Below are 21,071 nucleotides of genomic sequence, written 5' to 3'. Positions count from 1 at the left end.
ATTCTAAGCTTTGCTGACAATGATCTCTCTGATTTATATTTTGAGGTTAATTGCACAGGAAACTTTTACATTACCTGGAGTGGTATATCATAATCAAGTTCAAATTTTTGAACTTTTTCCTCCCATGGCAGAAATTTCTTAGTTTCATGGTCAACAAAATAATTAAAAACAGTTCCTTGTGATGGAAATTTCACCGTCTTAAATTCATTTGCCCACCATTTTGAAAATTCCACACGGTAATCTACCAACTGTTCAGAAACAAGCAGACAAAAATGATAGACACAGTTACAAAGAAGTTATAAAGCCTATATTAATACAAATTAAACCATCATTTAACTCACCTGATCTTGGCAAATTGCAGCACCAAAAGCCCACACACAAGCAAAGACAAAATATATCTCATACCATTCCTTTGGACAGTCATTTGGCAGATTTGCAGGTATTATGAGACAGTCTAATAGGTGGCACAGCATTTGTATATGTGAAATTTCAGCTATGGGAGTTACTTTCTTAAATCGCGTTCTCAGAGCTTCAAGGCATGAAGGAATGTACTTGTCAAATAAGACAATGAGATTTGATCTCTCAGCTTGGTGTTCTCTAGTCTCCACCCAACTGGTGACATACCTAAATAAATAAATATTTAAAAAAGTTATCATACCTGTAACCAAATTAATATGCATTACTACTTAATTGATAAAGGATACATATAGAGTGTGTATAGTAACAAATACAACAATAAGGAAGAAACGTCCATAAATTATGAAACTGAGCAAAAGATTACAAGGCAAACGTATTCCCTTCCGCACTGTGGAAGAAATGGATGAAATACAGACCTCAGGAAGGAATAAAGGGACTAGAATGATGGGAGAGAGAAAGAACTGGGAGGGGGAGGGGGGGGGGGGGGCATATTTATTATCTGGTTAAAGTAAACTGCTTCTTATCTGCACAAGTATGACCTCTTCACAATTTAAGTACATATACTTTGCCAGTGGTCCTCCTAGGTAAGCTGCACTTGCACAACTGTGAGTATTGATGCAGATTTCAGTCATACTGTAAATTATTCCTGAAGAAACGTACTTGGCCAAACACAAGCTTCATACTTAGAGTATATGGAAATATTACTACTTTCTTGAAACATACATATGCACAAGACATCTTACACCAATCCATCTATTAGATTGATCACAAAACAATGTTGCTCTGTCCAGTTTTATCTTTAGCTTTCTTTTCCTGTATGCTAAAGCAATAGCATCCTTACAGCTACATATTATTCTAAAGCACATTTCTAAATCTTTGACATGGTCAACCTCAGGGTCTATAACTGTCCAGCTATTTTACACATTTTTAAAGAGTTGACCTCCATTCACTCATAGACTCATTCATTATAAGTCTGTGAAAAACATGAATCCTACACTTGTTACGCTGAGCAAAGTTCCTCAATGTTTCATGCTGAATATTGCTTTGTCTTCTCTCAAAAGTTGCACTTCTAAACACATTGGATTTCCTTCTGGTCTTTCTTCTCAATGTCAATGATTCATTTCTTTAAGTCAAAATTAGGATATAATGAATGCAATAGTCTGGTTTTTTACAGTCAGCGGTACATTATTGTGTCAAATAAGATATTTAACAACACCATACACCTTGATCTACCCAGTTAAAGATATAAAGCAGCTTACAACTTTATTTTTCTTCCTTTGCTTCTTCTCACACATCAAAATAAATATGAGAAGTAATGGGCACAAATGATGGTAAACTCCCTCCCCTTACCAAATATTCATGTTATCTTTTCAGCATTTTCATCCAGTGTTTCAGTCCCCTCTCCACACGCCACCCCTGATGCCAATTATAGTGATGTTCCTGTATAAGTCCAATACATGTGCAGTATAAGTGCTTTTCAAGCTTTGTGCTTAACAAGCCTATTACAGGACTTTACAGGTCCAACCAGATGCTGTTCTTCATCTACACTCCTCGAAGTACACAACAGGACTGTGAGACTCAGTGTAAATCAAAAATTGTTTGCCCATTCCCCACTCACATTTCTTATGACACTGTCACACTCATTACCACTGGCTCTCTCCCAATCTGATGCAGCAACCCTACAGCAAGCATTGAAAACAAGAATCAAGAATCAAGAATTTTATTCACCATAGATCATTTTACAATGATATTGGCTTTGTCATACAGGATGTAATAGTACATACATAAAATAAAATAAACTAGTGTCAGGAAATTATAGAATACATTTTAAGCATGGTAGTGTACCAAATTACACCAGTATAGTTTCTAAAAGTTAATGCAATAAGCTATACTATAATCTAATATAATATAGTACCGTATTGTATATTGTATACACTATGTAATTACACATGATTAACCACAGCACACAATAATATGTTTAACTACAGACAACTTTTAAATGGTAATATCCTCATCAGGGATCTCAAAGAATTCTTTATGTCATAGAATAGATGATTTGACAGTCAGCTGTACCACTTAATTTTTAAAAAAATTATATCCATCGACTGATCATGAATTGGCAGTTTACTGAAAATTTTGAGTGGGTTTACTTAGTGGGAATTTCCTGTTCTTGCTAATCTGTGGCATGGTATGTCTAAATTACCCTTAGCCCAGGTGTTGTGTTCATACATTTCTCCTCTGGCAATAAATTCTGAAACATTGTTTTTAATATAGAGTACAGACACACAGATATATAAATTTATAATTGTGAGTATTCTGAGCCTGGAAAAAAGAGGACAGCAGTGCTCCCTTAGATTTCCACATAACATCAGGCATGATATGGCAAGAAGCCCAGCTCAATTGGGGGGGGGGGGGGGGGGATGAGTAATTGTTTGGAAATAGCACCAAATGTGAAATCTATCCCATCATTGGTTTGTTCTGCTTACTGTCCTATATATATTAGTGCTTCAATCCATAAGGTAGCAAGAACTTCTTTACTAAGCTCCAGGCTTCGAAGACCATGGCAAATGTCTTCTACATTCTTAATACAGGCCCACTGGCTCCAAGCTGCTGTCTTTCCTACATTCAAGTCAAACTTTAATTGCACATACAAAAATTCATTTTTCTTTGATCTAAATATATCATACATATTTGTATCTTTCTCTCTCTCTCTCTCAAACACACACACACACACACACACACACACACACACACACACAAACACACACACATGCCCACTGTCATCTCGGAGCACTAAGGTCTGACAGCTTCTACTGCATCTGGTGTTGAGCATCAATCACTGCTGTGGTGGGTAGTGGGGGTGTAGATGAGATACTGGCCAGGGAATGGGAAGGAACAGAGATCAGTGAAGGAGGCATCACAGAAATTAAGGATATGTTGCAGGGAGAGTTCCCACCTGCACAATTCAGAAAAGAAGAAACTAGATAGCACAGGCAGTGAAGCACTCACTGAAGACAAGCTCATCAGGTTACACAGCATGCTCAGCAACTGAGTGATTCAGTTATCTCTTGGCTACAGTTTGGTGGCGGCCATTCAGGTGGAGAAACAGCTCATTAGTGGTCAGGCCCATGTAAAATTCACAACACTGGTTGCAGCTAAGTTGGTAGATCATATGACTGCTTTCACAGGTGGCCCTGCCTCCAATGGGATAGGAGATGCCTCTGATAGGACTGGCATAGGTGATAGTGGGAGGATGTATGGGACAGGTCTTGCATATACGTCTACAGCATGGTTATGAGTCATGGGGCAATGGGTTGGGAGCAAGGATGGAATGGGAGCAGATAAAGATATTGTGCAGGATGGGTGCACAGCAGAATACCGCTGTAGGAGGGGTGGGATATTTCTCATTTCAGAAAGATAGTTGAAAAGCAACAATCTCAGTGCCTGACTTTAGTGACTACTTCACAGCCTTTGCCACCTAGATTCTTCCCTCCAACACAAGCTTTTTCTGAAATGCACAGGTGGGAAATCTCTCTGCAACATATTCCTCAGTCCCAAACCCCTCTGACATCAATCTCCACTAGTCCCTGTTCTCCAGCTGCATATATACTTCCCTGCTCCCACTCTAGACTTACATAAGCTTTCTATCCCACCAGCACACCTGCATAGGCCTTTCCCCCTTTTACATGCCTCTCATCTCACAACTACTCACATTAGATGCAGTAGCAGTTAGGCCTTAGCATCACAAGATGACAGTGGCCCTGAGTAGGTGTGTTGTGTGTGTGTGCGTGTGTGTGTGAGAGAGAGAGTTTTGCATGTGTCAAGTGAATGTGCATTTTGTTTTGTCTACATCTGATGAAAGACTTAGTTCAATAGTTAATACTACCTAGCAGTCCTTTTTTTATGCATCTGCTAGTCAGTGCCTCCTATATGTGGTGGATAACAGTCCATCCTTTTCATATTGTTATGCCTTTGAATACAACCTTAAGTCTCAGGAGGTAAGCAGTGTCAGAATTCCACAGGAAAATATTTTTATTTTATTAAAAGTGGCTGCTGCATTTGTTGGCTGTTTAAGGATTTAGTTACACAGGCTTAAAAGAGTACAGAAAGAGGAATCAGTCTCAAAATTTACTGTAATGAGTAGCTATACCATGATACATATACGTATTCATATGTTTGACAGGGAGAGAGTAGTAACTGCATTGTTGTAGATACTACAGAACCTGTACTGATATGAAGAATTGGATCAAATTTTGGGTACTGAACAGCAAAGTCTTCAGTGCTCAGTTAGTTAGTTACATGTTCCATAGATCATTTGAATGATCTATTTTTTTCAAATTGATGTGGTACAAATCAGTTTACAAGATATGTACACATGATTAGTGCTAATATTAATGAACATATTATTTTTAGTCCAACTCATGCAACTACAATTAAATATTTTTTAACTGACTACCAGTTTTTAAGAAAAATTCATCAATGGAATAGCTGTCCAGTAGAAACAATTTTACATTAGATTTAAAACTTGCTTCACTTCCTATCAGACATTTTATGTTATTGGGTAAATGATCAAAAATTTTTGTTGCTGCATATTGAACCCCTTTCTGAACCACTTACATCTTTAACAATGGGTAATAAAGTCATTTTTCCCTCTAGTGTTATAGCTATGTACATCACTTTTTTTCTCAAATTGTGATGAATTATTTATGATAAATTTCATTGTTGTTGTTGTGGTCTTCAGCCTGAGACTGGTTTGATGCAGCTCTCCATGATACTCTATCCTGTGCTAGCTTCTTCACATCCCAGTACTTACTGCAACCTACATCCCTCTGAATCTGCTTAGTGTATTCATCTCTTGGTCTCCCTCTATGATTTTTACCCTCCACATTGCCCTCCAGTGGTAAATTTGTGATCTCTTGATGCCTCAGAACATGTCCTACCAACTGGTCCCTTCTTCTAGTCAAGTTGTGCCACAAACTCCTCTCCTCCCCAATTCTGTTCAATACCTCCTCATTAGTTATGTGATCTACCCATCTAATCTTCAGCATTCTTCTGTAGCACCACATTCCGAAAGCTTCTATTCTCTTCTTGTCCAAACTATTTATCGTCCATGTTTCACTTCCATACATGGCTACACTCCATACAAATACTTTCAGAAACGACTTCCTGACACTTAAATCTATACTCGATGCTAACAAATTTCTCTTCTTCAGATACACTTTCCTTGCCATTGCCAATCTACATTTTATATCCTCTCTACCTCGACTGCCATCAGTTATTTTGCTCCCCAAATAGCAAAATTCCTTTACTACTTTAAGTGTCTCATTTCCTAATCTAATTCCCTCAGCATCACCCGACTTAGTTCGACTACATTCCATTATCCTCGTTTTGCTTTTGTTGATGTTCATCTTATATCCTCCTTTCAAGACACTGTCCATTCCGTTCAACTGCTCTTCCAAGTCCTTTGCTGTTTTTGACAGAATTACAATGTCATCGGTGAACCTCAAAGTTTTTATTTCATCTCCATGGATTTTAATACCTACTCCGAATTTTTCTTTTGTTTCCTTTACTGCTTCTTCAATATACAGATTGAATTACATCATGGATAGGTGACAGCCCTGTCTCACTCACTTCCCAACCACTGCTTCCCTTTCAAGCCCCTCGACTCTTATAACTGCCATCTGTTTTCTGTACAAATTGTAAATAGCCTTTTGCTCCCTGTATTTTACTCCTGCCACCTTTAGAATTTGAAAGAGAGTATTCCAGTCAACACTGTCAAAAGCTTTCTCTAAGTCTACAAATGCTAGAAATGTAGGTTTGCCTTTCCTTAATCTTTCTTCTAAGATAAGTCGTAAGGTCAGTATTGCTTCACGTGTTCCAATATTTCTATGTAATCCAAACTGATCTTACCCAAGGTCAGCTTCTGCCAGTTTTTCCATTCGTCTGTAAAGAATTGGCATTAGTATTTTGCAGCTGTGACTTATTAAACTGATAGTTCAGTAATTTTCACATCTGTCAACACCTGCTTTCTTTGGGATTGGAATTATTATATTCTTCTTTAAGTCTGTGGGTATTTCACCATCTCAAACATCTTGCTCACCAGATGGTAGAGTTTTGTCAGGACTGGCTCTCCCAAGGCTGTCAGTAGTTCTAATGGAATGTTGTCCATTCCCAGGGTCTTGTTTCGATTCAGGTCTTTCAGTGCTCTGTCAAATCTTCACGCAGTATTGTATCTCCCATTTCATCTACATCCTCTTCCATTTCCATAATATTGTCCTCAAGTACATCGCCCTTGTATAGACCCTCTATATACTCCTTCCACCTTTCTGCTTTCCCTTCTCTGCTTAGAACTGGGTTTCCATCTGAGCTGCCCGCATCTCGTGGTCGTGCGGTAGCGTTCTTGCTTCCCACGCCCGGGTTCCCGGGTTTGATTCCCGGCGGGGTCAGGGATTTTCTCTGCCTCGTGATGGCTGCGTGTTGTGTGATGTCCTTAGGTTAGTTAGCTTTAGGTAGTTCTAAGTTCTAGGGGACTGATGACCATAGATGTTAAGTCCCATAGTGCTCAGAGCCATTTGAACCATCTGAGCTCTTGATATTCATACAAGTGGTTCTCTTTTCTCCAAAGGTTTCTTTAATATTCCTGTAGACAGTGTCTATCTTACCCCTAGTGATATGTGCCTCTACATCCTTACATTTGTCCTCTAGCCACCCCTGCTTAGCCATTTTGCACTTCCTTCATCAATTAAATTCAATATTTCTTCTGTTACTCAAGGATTTCTACTAACCCTCGTCTTTCTACGTACTTGATCCTCTGCTGCCTTCACTACTTCATCTCTCAGAGCTATCCATTCTTCTTCTACTGTATTTCTTTCCCCCATTCCTGTCAATTGTTCCCTTATGCTGTCCCTGAAACTCTGTACAACCTCTGGTTTAGTCAGTTTATCTGGGTCCCATCTCCTTAAATTCCCACTTTTTTGCAGTTTCTTCAGTTTTAATCTACAGTTCATAACCAATAGATTGTGGTCAGAGTCCACATCAGCCCCTGGATATGTCCTACAATTTAAAACCTGGTTCCTAAACCTCTGTCTTACCATTATATAATCTATTTGATACCTTCTAGTGTCTCCAGGATTCTTCCATGTATACAACCTTCTTTTATGATTCTTGAACCAAGTGGTAACTATGATTAAGTTATGCTCTGTGCAAAATTCTACCAGGCGGCTTCCTCTTTCATTTCTTACCCCCCCAGTCCATATTCACCTACTATGTTTCCTTCTCTCCCTTTTCCTACTCTCGAATTCCAGTCACCCATGACTACTAAATTTTCGTTTCCCTTCACTACCTGAATATTTCTTTTATCTCACCATAAATTTCATCAATTTCTTCATCAACTGCAGAGCTAGTTGGCATATAAACTTGTACTACTGTAGTAGGCGTGGGCTTTGTGTCTATCTTGGCCACAATAATGCGTACACTATGCTGTTTGTAGTAGCTTACCCACACTCTTACTTTTTTATTCATTATTTAACCTACTCCAGCATTACCCCTATTTGATTTTGTATTAGTAACCCTGTATTCACCTGACCAAAAGTCTTGTTCCTCCTGCACTGAACTTCACTAATTCCCACTATATCTAACTTTAACCTATCCATTTCCCTTTTTAAATTTTCTAACCTACCTGCCCAATTAAGAGATCTGACATTCCACACTCCGATCCGTAGAACGCCAGTTTACTTTCTCCTGATAACGACGTCCTCTTGAGTAGTTCCCGCCCGGAGATCCAAATGGGGGACTATTTTACCTCTAGAATATTTTACCCAAGAGGACGCCATCATCATTTAACCATACAGTAAAGCTGCATGCCCTCGGGAAAAATTACAGCTGTAGTTTCCCTCTTGCTTTCAGCCATTCGCAGTACCAGCACAGCAAGGCCATTTTGGTTAGTGATGCAAGGCCAGATCAGTCAATCATCCAGACTGTTGCCCCTGCAACTACTGAAAAGGCTGCTGTCCCTCTTCAGGAACCACACATTTGTCTGGCCTCTCAATAGATACCCCTCCGTTGTGGTTGCACCTATGGTACGGCCATCTGTATCACTGAGGCACGCAAGCCTCCCCACCAACAGCAAGGCCCATGGTTCATGGGGGGATAAATTTCATTAGCAAATATATATATTATGATGGTGCAGTTGAAGCACATAGCTCCTTGAAGAGGTACCTACAGGACATCCATGCATGAACACCACAGAGTATTCTTACCACTTGCTTTTGTACAATGAATACTTTCTTTCTAAGTAATGAGTTACCCCAGAAAATTACTCTGTATGACATTACTGAACTAAATATGTAAAACATGTCAGGAAGTTAATACGTTTATTTCCAAGATCAGTAACTGTATGAAGTGCAAAAGTAGGCAAACGTAATTGTTTGAGAAGTTCAGTAATACGCTTCTTCCAGGTCAAGTTTACACCCAAATGTCTGGAGTATTCTACTTTATTTACTGACTCCTGTTCATGTGCTACATCAATTGTACGTATGATTATTTGTTGTACAGAATCAAATGTAGCATAGTTTTTTACAATTTAACGATAGTCAATTTGTAAAGACACTGAATAATTATTTGAAAAATATCATTTACCAATTCTTCCATTGCTTTCTCTCTGATGAGACTTACACTTTTACTTACTGAATTTTAAGCAGAAGGTCATTCACATACAGGGTGTACATAAAGTCCGGGAACACTTTCAATTATTTATTGCACAAGAACCAAACATTGTCCGGATTTCATACATATGTCATTCTGAAGCGAAACCTTGAAAGGCCCCCCCACCGTGTATACCGCGAGAGCATAGTTTGGTAATTTTCCAACAGTCATCGCCATTCCCAAACATGTCCGTGCTACAGAAGGGGATAGCTGGTTCACAAAATGGGATCCACCATCACCAGATCTCACTTGGTGTTACTTTCTTCTGTGGAAATCACTCAAACTAACTCCAATCATATCTTTTCACACCTTTCAAACCCAGAATACATCAATATAGGAGTCCTCCAAGGATGTGTGCTGGGCCCAATCATCTTTTTAATAAACATTAACGATTTTCCACAAAGTGTCAAACATGGTGAATCAGTACTGTTTGCAGATGACAGTAACATCTTAATCAAAGCTGAGTCACCAAGTGTACTCAATGGAAAAGCCGAAGAAACACTTAAGCATATATGCCAGTGGACAGAGGCTAATAAATTAGCCCTAAATGTAATAAAAAAAAAAATAGTATTAGTTTCCACTTAAAACAGAAAACCGAACAGTACCAAGCTAGTAGTTAATGACGAACACATAGAATGTGTACCATCAACAAAATTTTTAGGCATGCATGACGACTCTCAACTAAATTGGACCGAGCACACCGCGGTACTTGGAAAGCGAATAGCTTCAGCATGCTATGCACTTAGGATAATAAATTCAGTGTGTAGTAGCTTGTGTACTAGAACTGCATATTTTGTGTATGTCCACTCTATAATTAGTTATGGCACATCCTTCTGGGGATCAACAGAGCAGAACAGACAAACAATATTTAAGTTGCAAAAAAGGGCTTTATGAATCATAACAAAAAGTAGCGATAGATCCCATTGCACAGAGTTATTCAAATCTTTGGGTATAGTGACAGTTCTGTGTGAATACACTTTGCAGACAGTAATATACATAAAAAAACACATTGAGCAGTTCCTGATAAACAGATCTATACATGCACATGAAACCAGACACAGACAACACTTCCACTTCTATAGGAAAAACAAATCAAAAACTCAAAATAGCATGTTATATAATGGAATTAAATTGCACAACAACCTTCCACAAGGGATCAAAGACATAAGCGAAATAGACAACTTCAAAAAAAAAAAAAAAAAAAAAAAAAAAAAAAAAAAAAAAAAAAAAAAAAAAAAAAAAAAAAAAAAAAAACCTCTTCGAAAAGTGTCTTTATACTGTCAGGGACTACTTCGAATGAATCAAACAATGGAAAATCCGGGATGGAATGTAACAATACCAGAAAAGGAAAGTTGCTACTCACCATGTAGTGCAGATACCGAGTCGCAATAGGCACAATAAAAAGATTTACACAATTATAGCTTTTGGCCATTAAGGCCTTTGTCAGCAGTAGACACACATACACACACGCACACACACACACTCCGTCCAAATGCAACTAGCACACACGTCTGCAGTCTCAGAGAGCTGAAACCACACTGCGAGCAGCAGCACCAGTGCATGATGGGAGTGGCGACTGGGTGGGGGTAAGGAGGAGGCTGGGGCGGGGAGGGGGAGGGATAGTATGGTGGGAGTGGCAGACAGTGAAGTGTTGCAGTTTAGAAGGAGGGCAGGAGAGAAAGTGCAGAGGGAGGGAGGGGTTAAGTAGCGGAAAGGAGGGAAATATAAAGTAATTAAAAGATTGGGTGTGGTGGTGAAATGACGGTTGTGTAGTGCTGGAATGGGAACAGGGAGAGGGCTGGATAGGTGAGGACAGTGACTAACGAAAGTTGAGGCCAGGAGGGTTATGGGAACGTAGGATGTATTGCAGGGAAAGTTCCCACCTGCACAATTCAGAAAAGCTGGTGTTGGTGGGAAGGATCCATATGGTACAGGCTGTGAAGCAGTCATTGAGATGGGGATATCATGTTTGGCAGCGTATTCAGCAAAAGGGTGGTCCACTTGTTTTTTGGCCACAGTTTGTCGGTGGCCGTTCATGCGGACAGACAGCTTGTCGGTTGTCATGCCTACATAGAATGCAGCACATTGGTTGCAGCTTAGCTTGTAAATCACATGACTGGTTTCACAGGTAGCCCTGCCTTTGATGGGATAGGTGATGTTAGTGACCGGACTGGAGTAGGTGGTGGTAGGAGGATGTATGGGACAGGTCTTGCATCTAGGTCTATTACAGGGGTATGAGCCATGAGGTAAGGAACTAGGAGCACAGGATGTGTAAGGGTGGACGAGTAAATTTTGTAGGTTTGGTGGACGGTGGAATACCACGGTAGGAGGGGTGGGAAGGATAGTGGGCAGGACATTTCTCATTTCAGGGCACGACAAGAGGTAATCGAAACCCTGGCGGAGAATGTATTTCAGTTGCTCCAGTCCCGGATAGTACTGAGTTATGAGGGGAATGCTCCTCTGTGGCCGGACTGTGAGACTTTAGGAGGTGGTGGGTGACTGGAAAGATAAGGCACAGGAGATTTGTTTTTGTACAAGGATGGGAGGATAATTACAGTCAGTGAAGGCTTCAGTGAGACCCTCAGTATATTTTGAGAGGCACTGCTCGTCACTGCAGATGTGATGACCGCGGGTGGCTAGGCTGTACGGAAGGGACTTCTTGGTATGGAATGGGTGGCAGCTGTTGAAGTGGAGGTATTGCTGGTGGTTAGTAGATTTGATGTGGACGGAGGTACTGATGTAGCCATCTCTGAGACCCTAACATCACCTATCCCATCAAAGGCAGGGCTACCTGTGAAACCAGTCATGTGATTTACAAGCTAAGCTGCAACCACTGTGCTGCATTCTATGTAGGCATGACAACCGACAAGCTGTCTGTCCGCATGAACGGCCACCAACAAACTGTGGCCAAAAAACAAGTGGACCACCCTTTTGCTGAATACGCTGCCAAACATGATATCCCTCATCTCAATGACTGCTTCACAGCCTGTGACATGGATCCTTCCCACCAACACCAGCTTTTCTGAATTGTGCAGGTGGGAACTTTCCCTGCAATACATCCTACATTCCCATAACCCTCCTGGCTTCAACTTTCGTTAGTCACTGTCCTCACCCATCCAGCCCTCTCCCTGTTCCCATTCCAGCACTACACAACCGTCATTCCACTACCACACCCAGTCTTTTAATTACTTTATATTTCCCTCCTTTCTGCTACTTAACCCCTCCCTCCCTCTGCACTTTCTCTCCTGCCCTCCGGCTAAACTGCAACACTTCACTGTCTGCCACTCCCACCATACTATCACTCCCCCTCCCTGCCCTAGCCTCCTCCTGACCACCGCCCAGTCGCCACTCCCATCATGCACTGGTGCTGCTGCTCGCAGTGCGGTTTCAGCTCTCTGAGATTGCAGACGTGTGTGCTATTTGCGTTTGGGGGAGTGTGTGTGTGTGTGTGCGTGCGTGTATGTGTGTCTACTGCTGAAAGCTATAATTGTGTGAATCTTTTTTGTTGTGCCTATTATGACTCAGCATCTCCACTATATGGTGAGTAGCAACTTTGCTTCTCTGGTATTATTACTTGGAATGATGTAAATATATAATTATAAGTAAAAATTATCAACTGTGATATTAAGAGGTTTAACAATGTATCTTCATGTTACAATATTCATGAATTTCAACTGTGATAATTATAAATTTGTGAACCCATTGTATATACTGTGCTGACAACATCCATACAATCCTGATTGCCTACGGATGGATAAATAAATAAGAAAGATCTGGTGTATGTACCACCTCTACCACATGATGTAGCAGAGCTCCGGGAGAGAATATGGGAAGCGACTGCCACAGTCAATGATGCCATGCTGGACGGGTATGGCAAGAATTCGATTACCATATTGACGTCTGCTGGGTCACTCTTGGTTCACATATTGAATGTTTGTAAAAAAAAAACCTTCCAGAATTTCTCTTTAAAATGCAATATGTATGACATCTATACAATGTTTAGATCTTGTGCAATAAATAATTGAAAATGTTCCTGGACCTAATGTACACCCTGTATACAGGGTGTTACAAAAAGGTACGGCCAAACTTTCAGGAAACATTCCTCACACAAATAAAGAAAAGATGTTATGTGGACATGTGTCTGGAAATGCTTAATTTCCATGTTAGAGCTCGATTCACCGTCAGTTGGCCCAATTGAAGGAAGGTAATGTTGACTTCGGTGCTTGTGTTGACATGCGGCTCATTGCTCTACAGTACTAGCATCAAGCACATCAGTATGTAGCATCAACAGGTTAGTGTTCATCACGAACGTGGTTTTGCAGTCAGTGCAATGTTTACAAATGCGGAGTTGGCAGATGCCCATTTGATGTATGGATTAGCACGGGGCAATAGCCGTGGTGCGGTACATTTGTATCGAGACAGATTTCCAGAATGAAGGTGTCCCGACATGAAGACGTTCGAAGCAATTGATCGACATCTTAGGGAGCACAGAACATTCCAGCCTATGACTCGTGACTGGGGAAGACCTAGAACGACGAGGACACCTGCAATGGATGAGACAATTCTTTGTGCAGTTGACGATAACCCTAATGTCAGCTTCAGAGAAGTTGCTACTGGACAAGGTAACGTTGACCACGTCTCTGTATGGAGAATGCTACGGGAGAACCAGTTGTTTCCATACCATGTACAGCATGTGCACACACTATCAGCAGCTGATTGGCCTCCACGGGTACACTTCTGCGAATTGTTCATCCAACAATGTGTCAATCCTCATTTCAGTGTAAATGTTCTCTTTACGGATGAGGCTTCATTCCAACATGATCAAATAGTAAATTTTCACAATCAACATGTGTGGGCTGACGAGAATCCATACGCAATTGTGCAATCATGTCATCAACACAGATTTTCTGTGAACGTTTGGGCAGGCATTGTTGGTGATGTCTTGATTGGGCCCCATGTTATTCCACCTATGCTCAATGGAGCACGTTATCATGATTTCATACGGGATACTCTACCTGTGCTGCTAGAACACGTGCCTTTACAAGTACGACACAACATGTGGCTCATGCACGATGGTGCTCCTGCACATTTCAGTTGAAGTGTTCGTACGCTTCTCAACAACAGATTCGGTGACCGATGGATTGGTTTGTTAAATATGATTAAAATCAGTTGTGTGTAAAGCTATAAGTCCATAGGGCTTAAGTTTTTATAAGAGACTGTCATGATCTACAAAACCAAAAGCCTTGAAAAGATCAAAAAAATACCAACTGGTGACATGCTACAGTACTATTTAAGGCTTGTCCTATTTGATGAGTGAATTTATACACAGCATTTATTATCTTCCATTTAGCAGCACACACACTACTTGTGTATGTGTTATAATATATATCTAAAAACAAAGATTCTGTAACTTACCAAATGAAAATGTTGGTACATCGATAGAAACAATAACAAACACAAACACACACACAAATTTCAAGCTTTCGCAACCCACGGTTGCTTCATCAGGAAAGAGGGAAGGAGAGGGAAAGACGAAAGGATGTGGGTTTTAAGGGAGAGGGTAAGGAGTCATTCCAACCCCGGGAGCGGAAAGACTTACCTTAGGTGGAAAAAAGGACAGGTATACACTCACACACACACACATATCCATCCGCACATATACAGACACAAGGCAGAGATGTCAGTCGAGGCGGAAGTACAGATGCAAAGATGTTGTTGAATGACAGATGAGGTATGAGCGGCAGCAACTTGAAATTAGTGGAGGTTGAGGCCTGGTGGGTAACGGGAAAAGAGGATATACTGAAGGACAAGTTCCCATCTCCGGAGTTCTGATAGGTTGGTGTCAATGGGAAGTATCCAGATAACCCGGACAGTGCAACACAGTGCCAAGATGTGCTGGCCGTGCACCAAGGCATGTTTAGCCACAGGGTGATCCTCATTACCAACAAACACTGTCTGCCTGTGTCCATTCATGCGAATGGACAGTTTGTTGCTGGTCATTCCCACATAGAAAGTTTCACAGTGTAGGCAGGTCAGTTGGTAAATCACGTGGGTGCTTTCACATGTGGCTCTGCCTTTGATCGTGTACACTTTCCGGGTTACAGGACTGGAGTAGGTGGTGGTGGGAGGGTGCATGGGACAGGTTTTACACCGGGGGCAGTTACAAGGGTAGGAGCCAGAGGGTAGGGAAGGTGGTTTGGGGATTTCATAGGGATGAACCAAGTGGTTACGAAGGTTAGGTGGACTGCGTAAAGACACTCTTGGTGGAGTGGGGAGGATTTCATGAAGGTTGGATCTCATTTCAGAGAGATATATATATTCATACTTTTAGTGACAAGAAAAACAGACTCACGGGTTCCATCCAAGATCCTGAGGATTTAGATACAATATTCCTGCTCGAGATACTGTGGCAGGTGTGGCAGTTCGTAAACTGGATATTTCAAAAAGCAGGCGCATCACAGGTGTTAGAGCAATACGCTCATTACTAGCAAGTGTCAAAATTTTATTGTCATCCATTACTGTGTTTAAAGATTCAATCCACATAGGGTCAATGTCTCCATCAAGAACAATCCATTTTGGTCCATCACCAGATAAATTGGCCTGATCTCGCATGAGGGCTGAAAGAAGGCCTGTAACAAAATAATAAATGACAAAATCTTTCATTTCCATAAGCTTAAATACTGTTAGACCACAGCACGTGGTCACACACTGAACAAAAATGTGTGCCACATCTTAATATTGGACTGCTCTGCCAGACTATAAATGAGAAGGATATAACTTGCTTTGTGAACACAGTTGTACTCAGCAAACAGCCTTTGCTCATGATTTCATTTCCAAATACACAGCTTTCCTGTCATGTAGACTACTATCACTACATGCCACAGACAGTAAATCATTTCTAACACACTATTTCCAAAAGTTAGTTGATTTCTATTAAACCAAACTACAGTATTTTATCCTGTAACTGTTGGTAAAAATCTGACTGGCTATTAGATTGCTATTCATACAGGAGTGTCTGAAAAAAAAAGGCATATCCATTACACATTCTCCATGGAAAATGTGTCATTCAAATACATTTACTGCATAAATATTGGTCACTACAGCATATCCTCAAAATGTGTTCTAGATGAGGAATACCAAATAGGAATCATTACTTCCTAGAATATTGGTTCGTGTTGCTTTTCATGTACACACAACAGCATCCTTATGATGCAGATCTGACAGATAATCAGTTATTTTGTTCACTCCCGCAACATTTACTGCTACAACCATTCCATTTCTGCCCAGCAAATTATAATACACTCATACCTCTGATGACGAGATAACAACATATGGTGGCCATGAATTCCAAAAATTGTAAAAGTATCTTCCTTTCTTTTTCATTTTTTTCCACACTGAGTCATAAAACCCTTTATTCTTGCAACACTTCTATGATGTTATCTTTCACTGAATAGTAATCACATAGAGTAGTTGGTACAGATGCCTTCTCATGATGTGGTCAAGAAATTCTACTTTGATTATGACTATAAAGTTCATTTCATTATTTTCAATGTTTCAAGCCCAGTTCTCTTTTCTACTTCACTTCAGCTCCCTGTCTACATCAGGACAGTGTTTCATATAACTAATAATCTCTGTAACATAAAGAGAAGTTAGCACTATTACCATAATTTTTCTTCCTTTTTTTGTGAAGCACTTATTTAACTCAAAAGTGACAGAACTTGACAGCTCTGATTATCACACGAAATTAACTGGGCACCTTCTCATGAGAAAAAGAGAGCCTTTGCATGAGAAAGAGAGAGAGAGAGAAGAATGATCCCCCTGCTTCTCTCCATTAATCCATATAATCTTAGGAACTCAGTCTTACATTCATCACCATTCATCATCATTTGGTCCTGTAATCATTAATATGAAACAGCATTATGGCATATGTTTATATATGGAAAGAACATTATAAGGGCTGGGATACATGTGAAAGTTTTTTGCTATCAGACAGTCAGGTACTCCCAGATAGTACTCACAGAATTGTTTACACTAAGGACAAATTTTTGCATTTTTGCTGACATTTACTGTCTGAGAGTCCCTTGTGAGTACTTCCTTTGTGTGTCTGAGAGTCTTGTGTGAACAGATGTAGGAGCATTCACGCAGCATGATGAGAGTGTCCATGAGAGATGAGAGAAGCTTGTATAGTCAGTCAATGTGACCGACAAGTTCATGACAGCAACCATAAGAGCCTGCTGCTGCTCAAGGAGAGGTTGGAGCACTGCCTCCATGGACAGAAGAACTAAAGGAACAATCAAATAGAATGAGCATGCAAAACTGAACACCACGCTCTTCACCATTTGTGTTGCACTTTAAGACACAAACAACAGTACAGCCACAGTGAGCCAAACTTTATTCTTCTTCCACATACAAATAAACAACAGTTGAGAATACAGATACCACATGAAAACAATCAAGTTACTCATTTAAGCACCTGTAGACAATAAGTATGAGCACAATATGAGGGCAAGTGCCTGCTACACTGCACTTATAAGCAGGTAGATAGTGCAGTGGATGTGACCGACCAGTTCATGACAGCAACCATAAGAGCTTGCTGCTGCTCAAGGAGAGATTGGAGCACTGCCTCCATGGACAGAAGAACTAAAGGAACAATCAAATAGAATGAGCACGCAAAACTGAACACCACACTCTTCACCATTTGTGTTGCACTTTAAGACACAAACAACAGTACAGCCACAGTGAGCCAAACTTTATTCTTCTTCCACATACAAATAAACAACAGTTGAGAATATAGATACCACATAAAAACAATCAAGTTACTTATACAAGCAGCTGCAGACAATAAGTATGAGCACAATACGAGGGCAAATTGCTGCTACACTACACTTATAAGCAGGTAGACAGTGCAGTGGATACCATGCCATGTGCACAGGCCATGTGGCCCACTGCAGCCAGCCTCTGGTGATCGGCCTGCACAGATGCAAATGGTGGAATATTTGATGTGTAGTGTGCCACCAGCCTTGTGCTGGAACAAATATCCAAGTATTATGTACAGGGTTATAGTAAGAACTAAAACAGCTCATGAATCTCAGAGACCCTGCACATAGGCTTACAAGCTATGCCCTATGCCTGACAACATACTGCTTACAAGCAGAAGCAGAACAGAGTAAGTAAAGCTGTGAGAAATGCTAAACTTAGCTATGCCCACACATTAATCAACAACAGAAATATATCAGCTGTCCAATGGTCTTGATATAGGCAAGGTAAAAGATGCTGCTGATCCCTTTGTTCCAGCGTAAGAACTGAACTGGTACTTCACATTACCTGTAACCACAGCTGAATCGGGACTGAAACATAGACTCATTGTTTACTTCATGGGGGCAAATGACTGTAAATATAAAAAATTCTATGTAAAGCATGTTACTTGCAATACCATCAAAAGCTAATGTGTGTGTCAGACTGGTCATGATGAAATTTATTACTGAGCCACTACTAACTACTATAACAGATATCTTCAACCACTCCTTAACCACAGCTGTTTTCCCTGAGACCTGGAAGCAGGGACAAGTTAAGTCACTACCTAAATGGACGTTGACACAGCACCCTATGATTACTGACCTATTTCCATTGTTCCTGTATAGTCCACAGCCAGCTAACAAACTACATAACTACAAACAACCTACTAGACATATATCAATCAAGTTTCCATAAACATAACAGCACAACATCTGTCTTAATAAAGGTAGCAGATGACCTCAAACTTGCCGTGGATGCACCAGAGGCGACTATCATGTGTGTCTTAGACTTCAGCAAAGCCTTTCACAATGCTGATTTCGACATTTTACTGATCAAACTTAGTAGCTAAATTTCTCACCAAGTGCAGTGCAATGGCTTCACTCAAGTCTGAGTGTCATGTCCGGCACCATAAAGTCGCAGTGGAGGTGGGTAGTACCAGGTGTCCCCCTGGGTTCAGTTTTAGGTCCTATACTCCTTTCATTGTATGTCAATGATTTGTCATTGGTTTTGTCCTACCGCAAATACCACATGCATGCTGATGACCTCCAGTTGTACCTTAGTGTAAACCCAATAAACCTGGAGACAGCTCTCGAGAATCTCAGTATGACATGTGTGCACTATCAAAGTGGGTACAGAATACAGGGTTAAAGTTCAAGCCATGCAAAACCCAAGTGGTACTGGTTGGTCATTGCAGGCTCATTAGCCAGAAAAACTGAGAATCTCTATCGTGTTTAATTCTAAATGAGACAAATATCAATTTCTCTCCCTCACCAAAAAGTCTAGGACTAATAACAGATGAAAATCTAAATTTGTCTGAGCATGTAGCTGCAATTTGCAAAAAGGCTTCAGCATCTCTAAATGCCCCACAAAAATATAAAAAGCTCTTCCATCTTGACCTCCAAAAGAATCTTGTATAAACACTTATATTCTCAATAATTGATTACAGTGATGTTATCCTGCAAGGTCTTTTCCAAGAAAGCTCATGGTACCTGGAACTGGTTATCAATGCTTGTGGTCATTATATGTGTGATGTTTCCCTCTCTGACCATATTTCACCATCATATGCACAGCTATCATGGCTGTGTACAGACAAGTGTAGGCATTTTCTTACCCTCTGTCTCATCTGCTGCCTTATCAATGCATACTGTCCCTCATATCCATCCTCAACCTTAACAATCTTGCCTGAACAATGTGGTAGAAACAGCTGTTCCCATCAGAGCAAAATCCTTTCTGCCCTATTCCACCATTTAGCCACTTTCTCAAAGTTCTTCTCAGCAGCAGGAGCCTGACTCTGGAATAACCTCTTCCATTACACTAGAGAACTGATTAACATCTCCAGCTTCAGAAGACAGTTAATGAAATTTTTACTGAAGCAACAAGAATGACTACCACTGTCCCTACACACACTTGTTACCAATGTGCTTCATTCTTTCCAACCAGATGTTCCTCACTTCCCACAAGCAGCTGCTGCAGTTACATTTTAAATGCAAACATTTTAGGTTAGGTTTTACTGTGACTATTACTGATATAAAATATCAATAAGTTCCACTGTTACCAGTCATTTTGATGATTTAAGTCTCCATCATCAGGTGGATCTACATTTGTTTGTACAACATGCGTCTGTTGTGCTACAATTTTGGGGTAACTTGTGGGGCTGTCCAGTGGAGAAACAAAACACTATTTTACAACATGTTTTTGAGGAGATTTTTGACTAAAAACTAAACATATATCTAAAGGTGGAAATAAACAAGTGAAAAAGAATACAGATGGGGCCTGGAACTACTAGGTGCGAAGAACAATATAGCAAAATAGAAACATTATCTAGAAGTACAAAGAATATATACTGTAACAACAGTATTATTTTGGAATTGTGGAGAGCTCTGTTTGAACTGTTGAATACATGCATTGGAATAAAAACTTCAAGGGTATGCAAATCCTTTTCTCCACTTGACAGTGCTCAAATTACCCCAAAATCACAACACAACACACACGTATGTCATACTAACACATGTAAATCCACCTGATGATTGAGGCTCAAGCCTTCAAAATGTGTTGTGGATGTAAATAAACAGTGACTGGTAACAGTAAACTTATTGCTGCAGTTCCCTTAACTTTCTTTTCCCCAGAACTCCCTGTACCAGAAAACATCTATTCTGTATAACTATAAATTCTTTTTATATCTGCAGCTATTATTATTGTTATCGTTGTCACCATTATTATTGTTATTATTACTAATATTAATATTGTTAATATTAGTGGTAGCAGCAGTAATAGAAGTTCTGTCAGTATTAACTTCATTAGTTCATAGTCAGTATTATTTACTCACAATGCCTCTATAGACACTCAAATCATTTTAATACTATTTGTCATATTAAAATTGTCATTTCATAGATAAGTATGATTTAAAAATGGTACTGTACTTGTGAAAGCCTGGT

At 40.2% G+C, this 21,071-nt stretch overlaps 1 protein-coding gene across 1 annotated transcript in view; it reads right to left on the bottom strand.

The window, feature by feature from the left end:
- Positions 1–21,071, bottom strand: part of LOC126458230 (dynein beta chain, ciliary-like) — a 477,648-nt gene that overhangs the window by 92,508 nt on the left and 364,069 nt on the right. The window contains exons 25-27 of the mRNA XM_050095128.1: positions 15,473–15,749; positions 342–624; positions 75–248 (exon numbers count right to left, since the gene is read on the bottom strand). Coding sequence (XP_049951085.1) covers positions 75–248; positions 342–624; positions 15,473–15,749 — 734 coding nt within the window. The remainder of the gene's footprint in view (positions 1–74; positions 249–341; positions 625–15,472; positions 15,750–21,071) is intronic.

Source organism: Schistocerca serialis, chromosome 2, assembly GCF_023864345.2.
Source record: "Schistocerca serialis cubense isolate TAMUIC-IGC-003099 chromosome 2, iqSchSeri2.2, whole genome shotgun sequence".
In the NCBI taxonomy this organism is placed as follows: domain Eukaryota; kingdom Metazoa; phylum Arthropoda; class Insecta; order Orthoptera; family Acrididae; genus Schistocerca; species Schistocerca serialis.
This window is presented reverse-complemented; position numbering and strand designations above follow the sequence as displayed.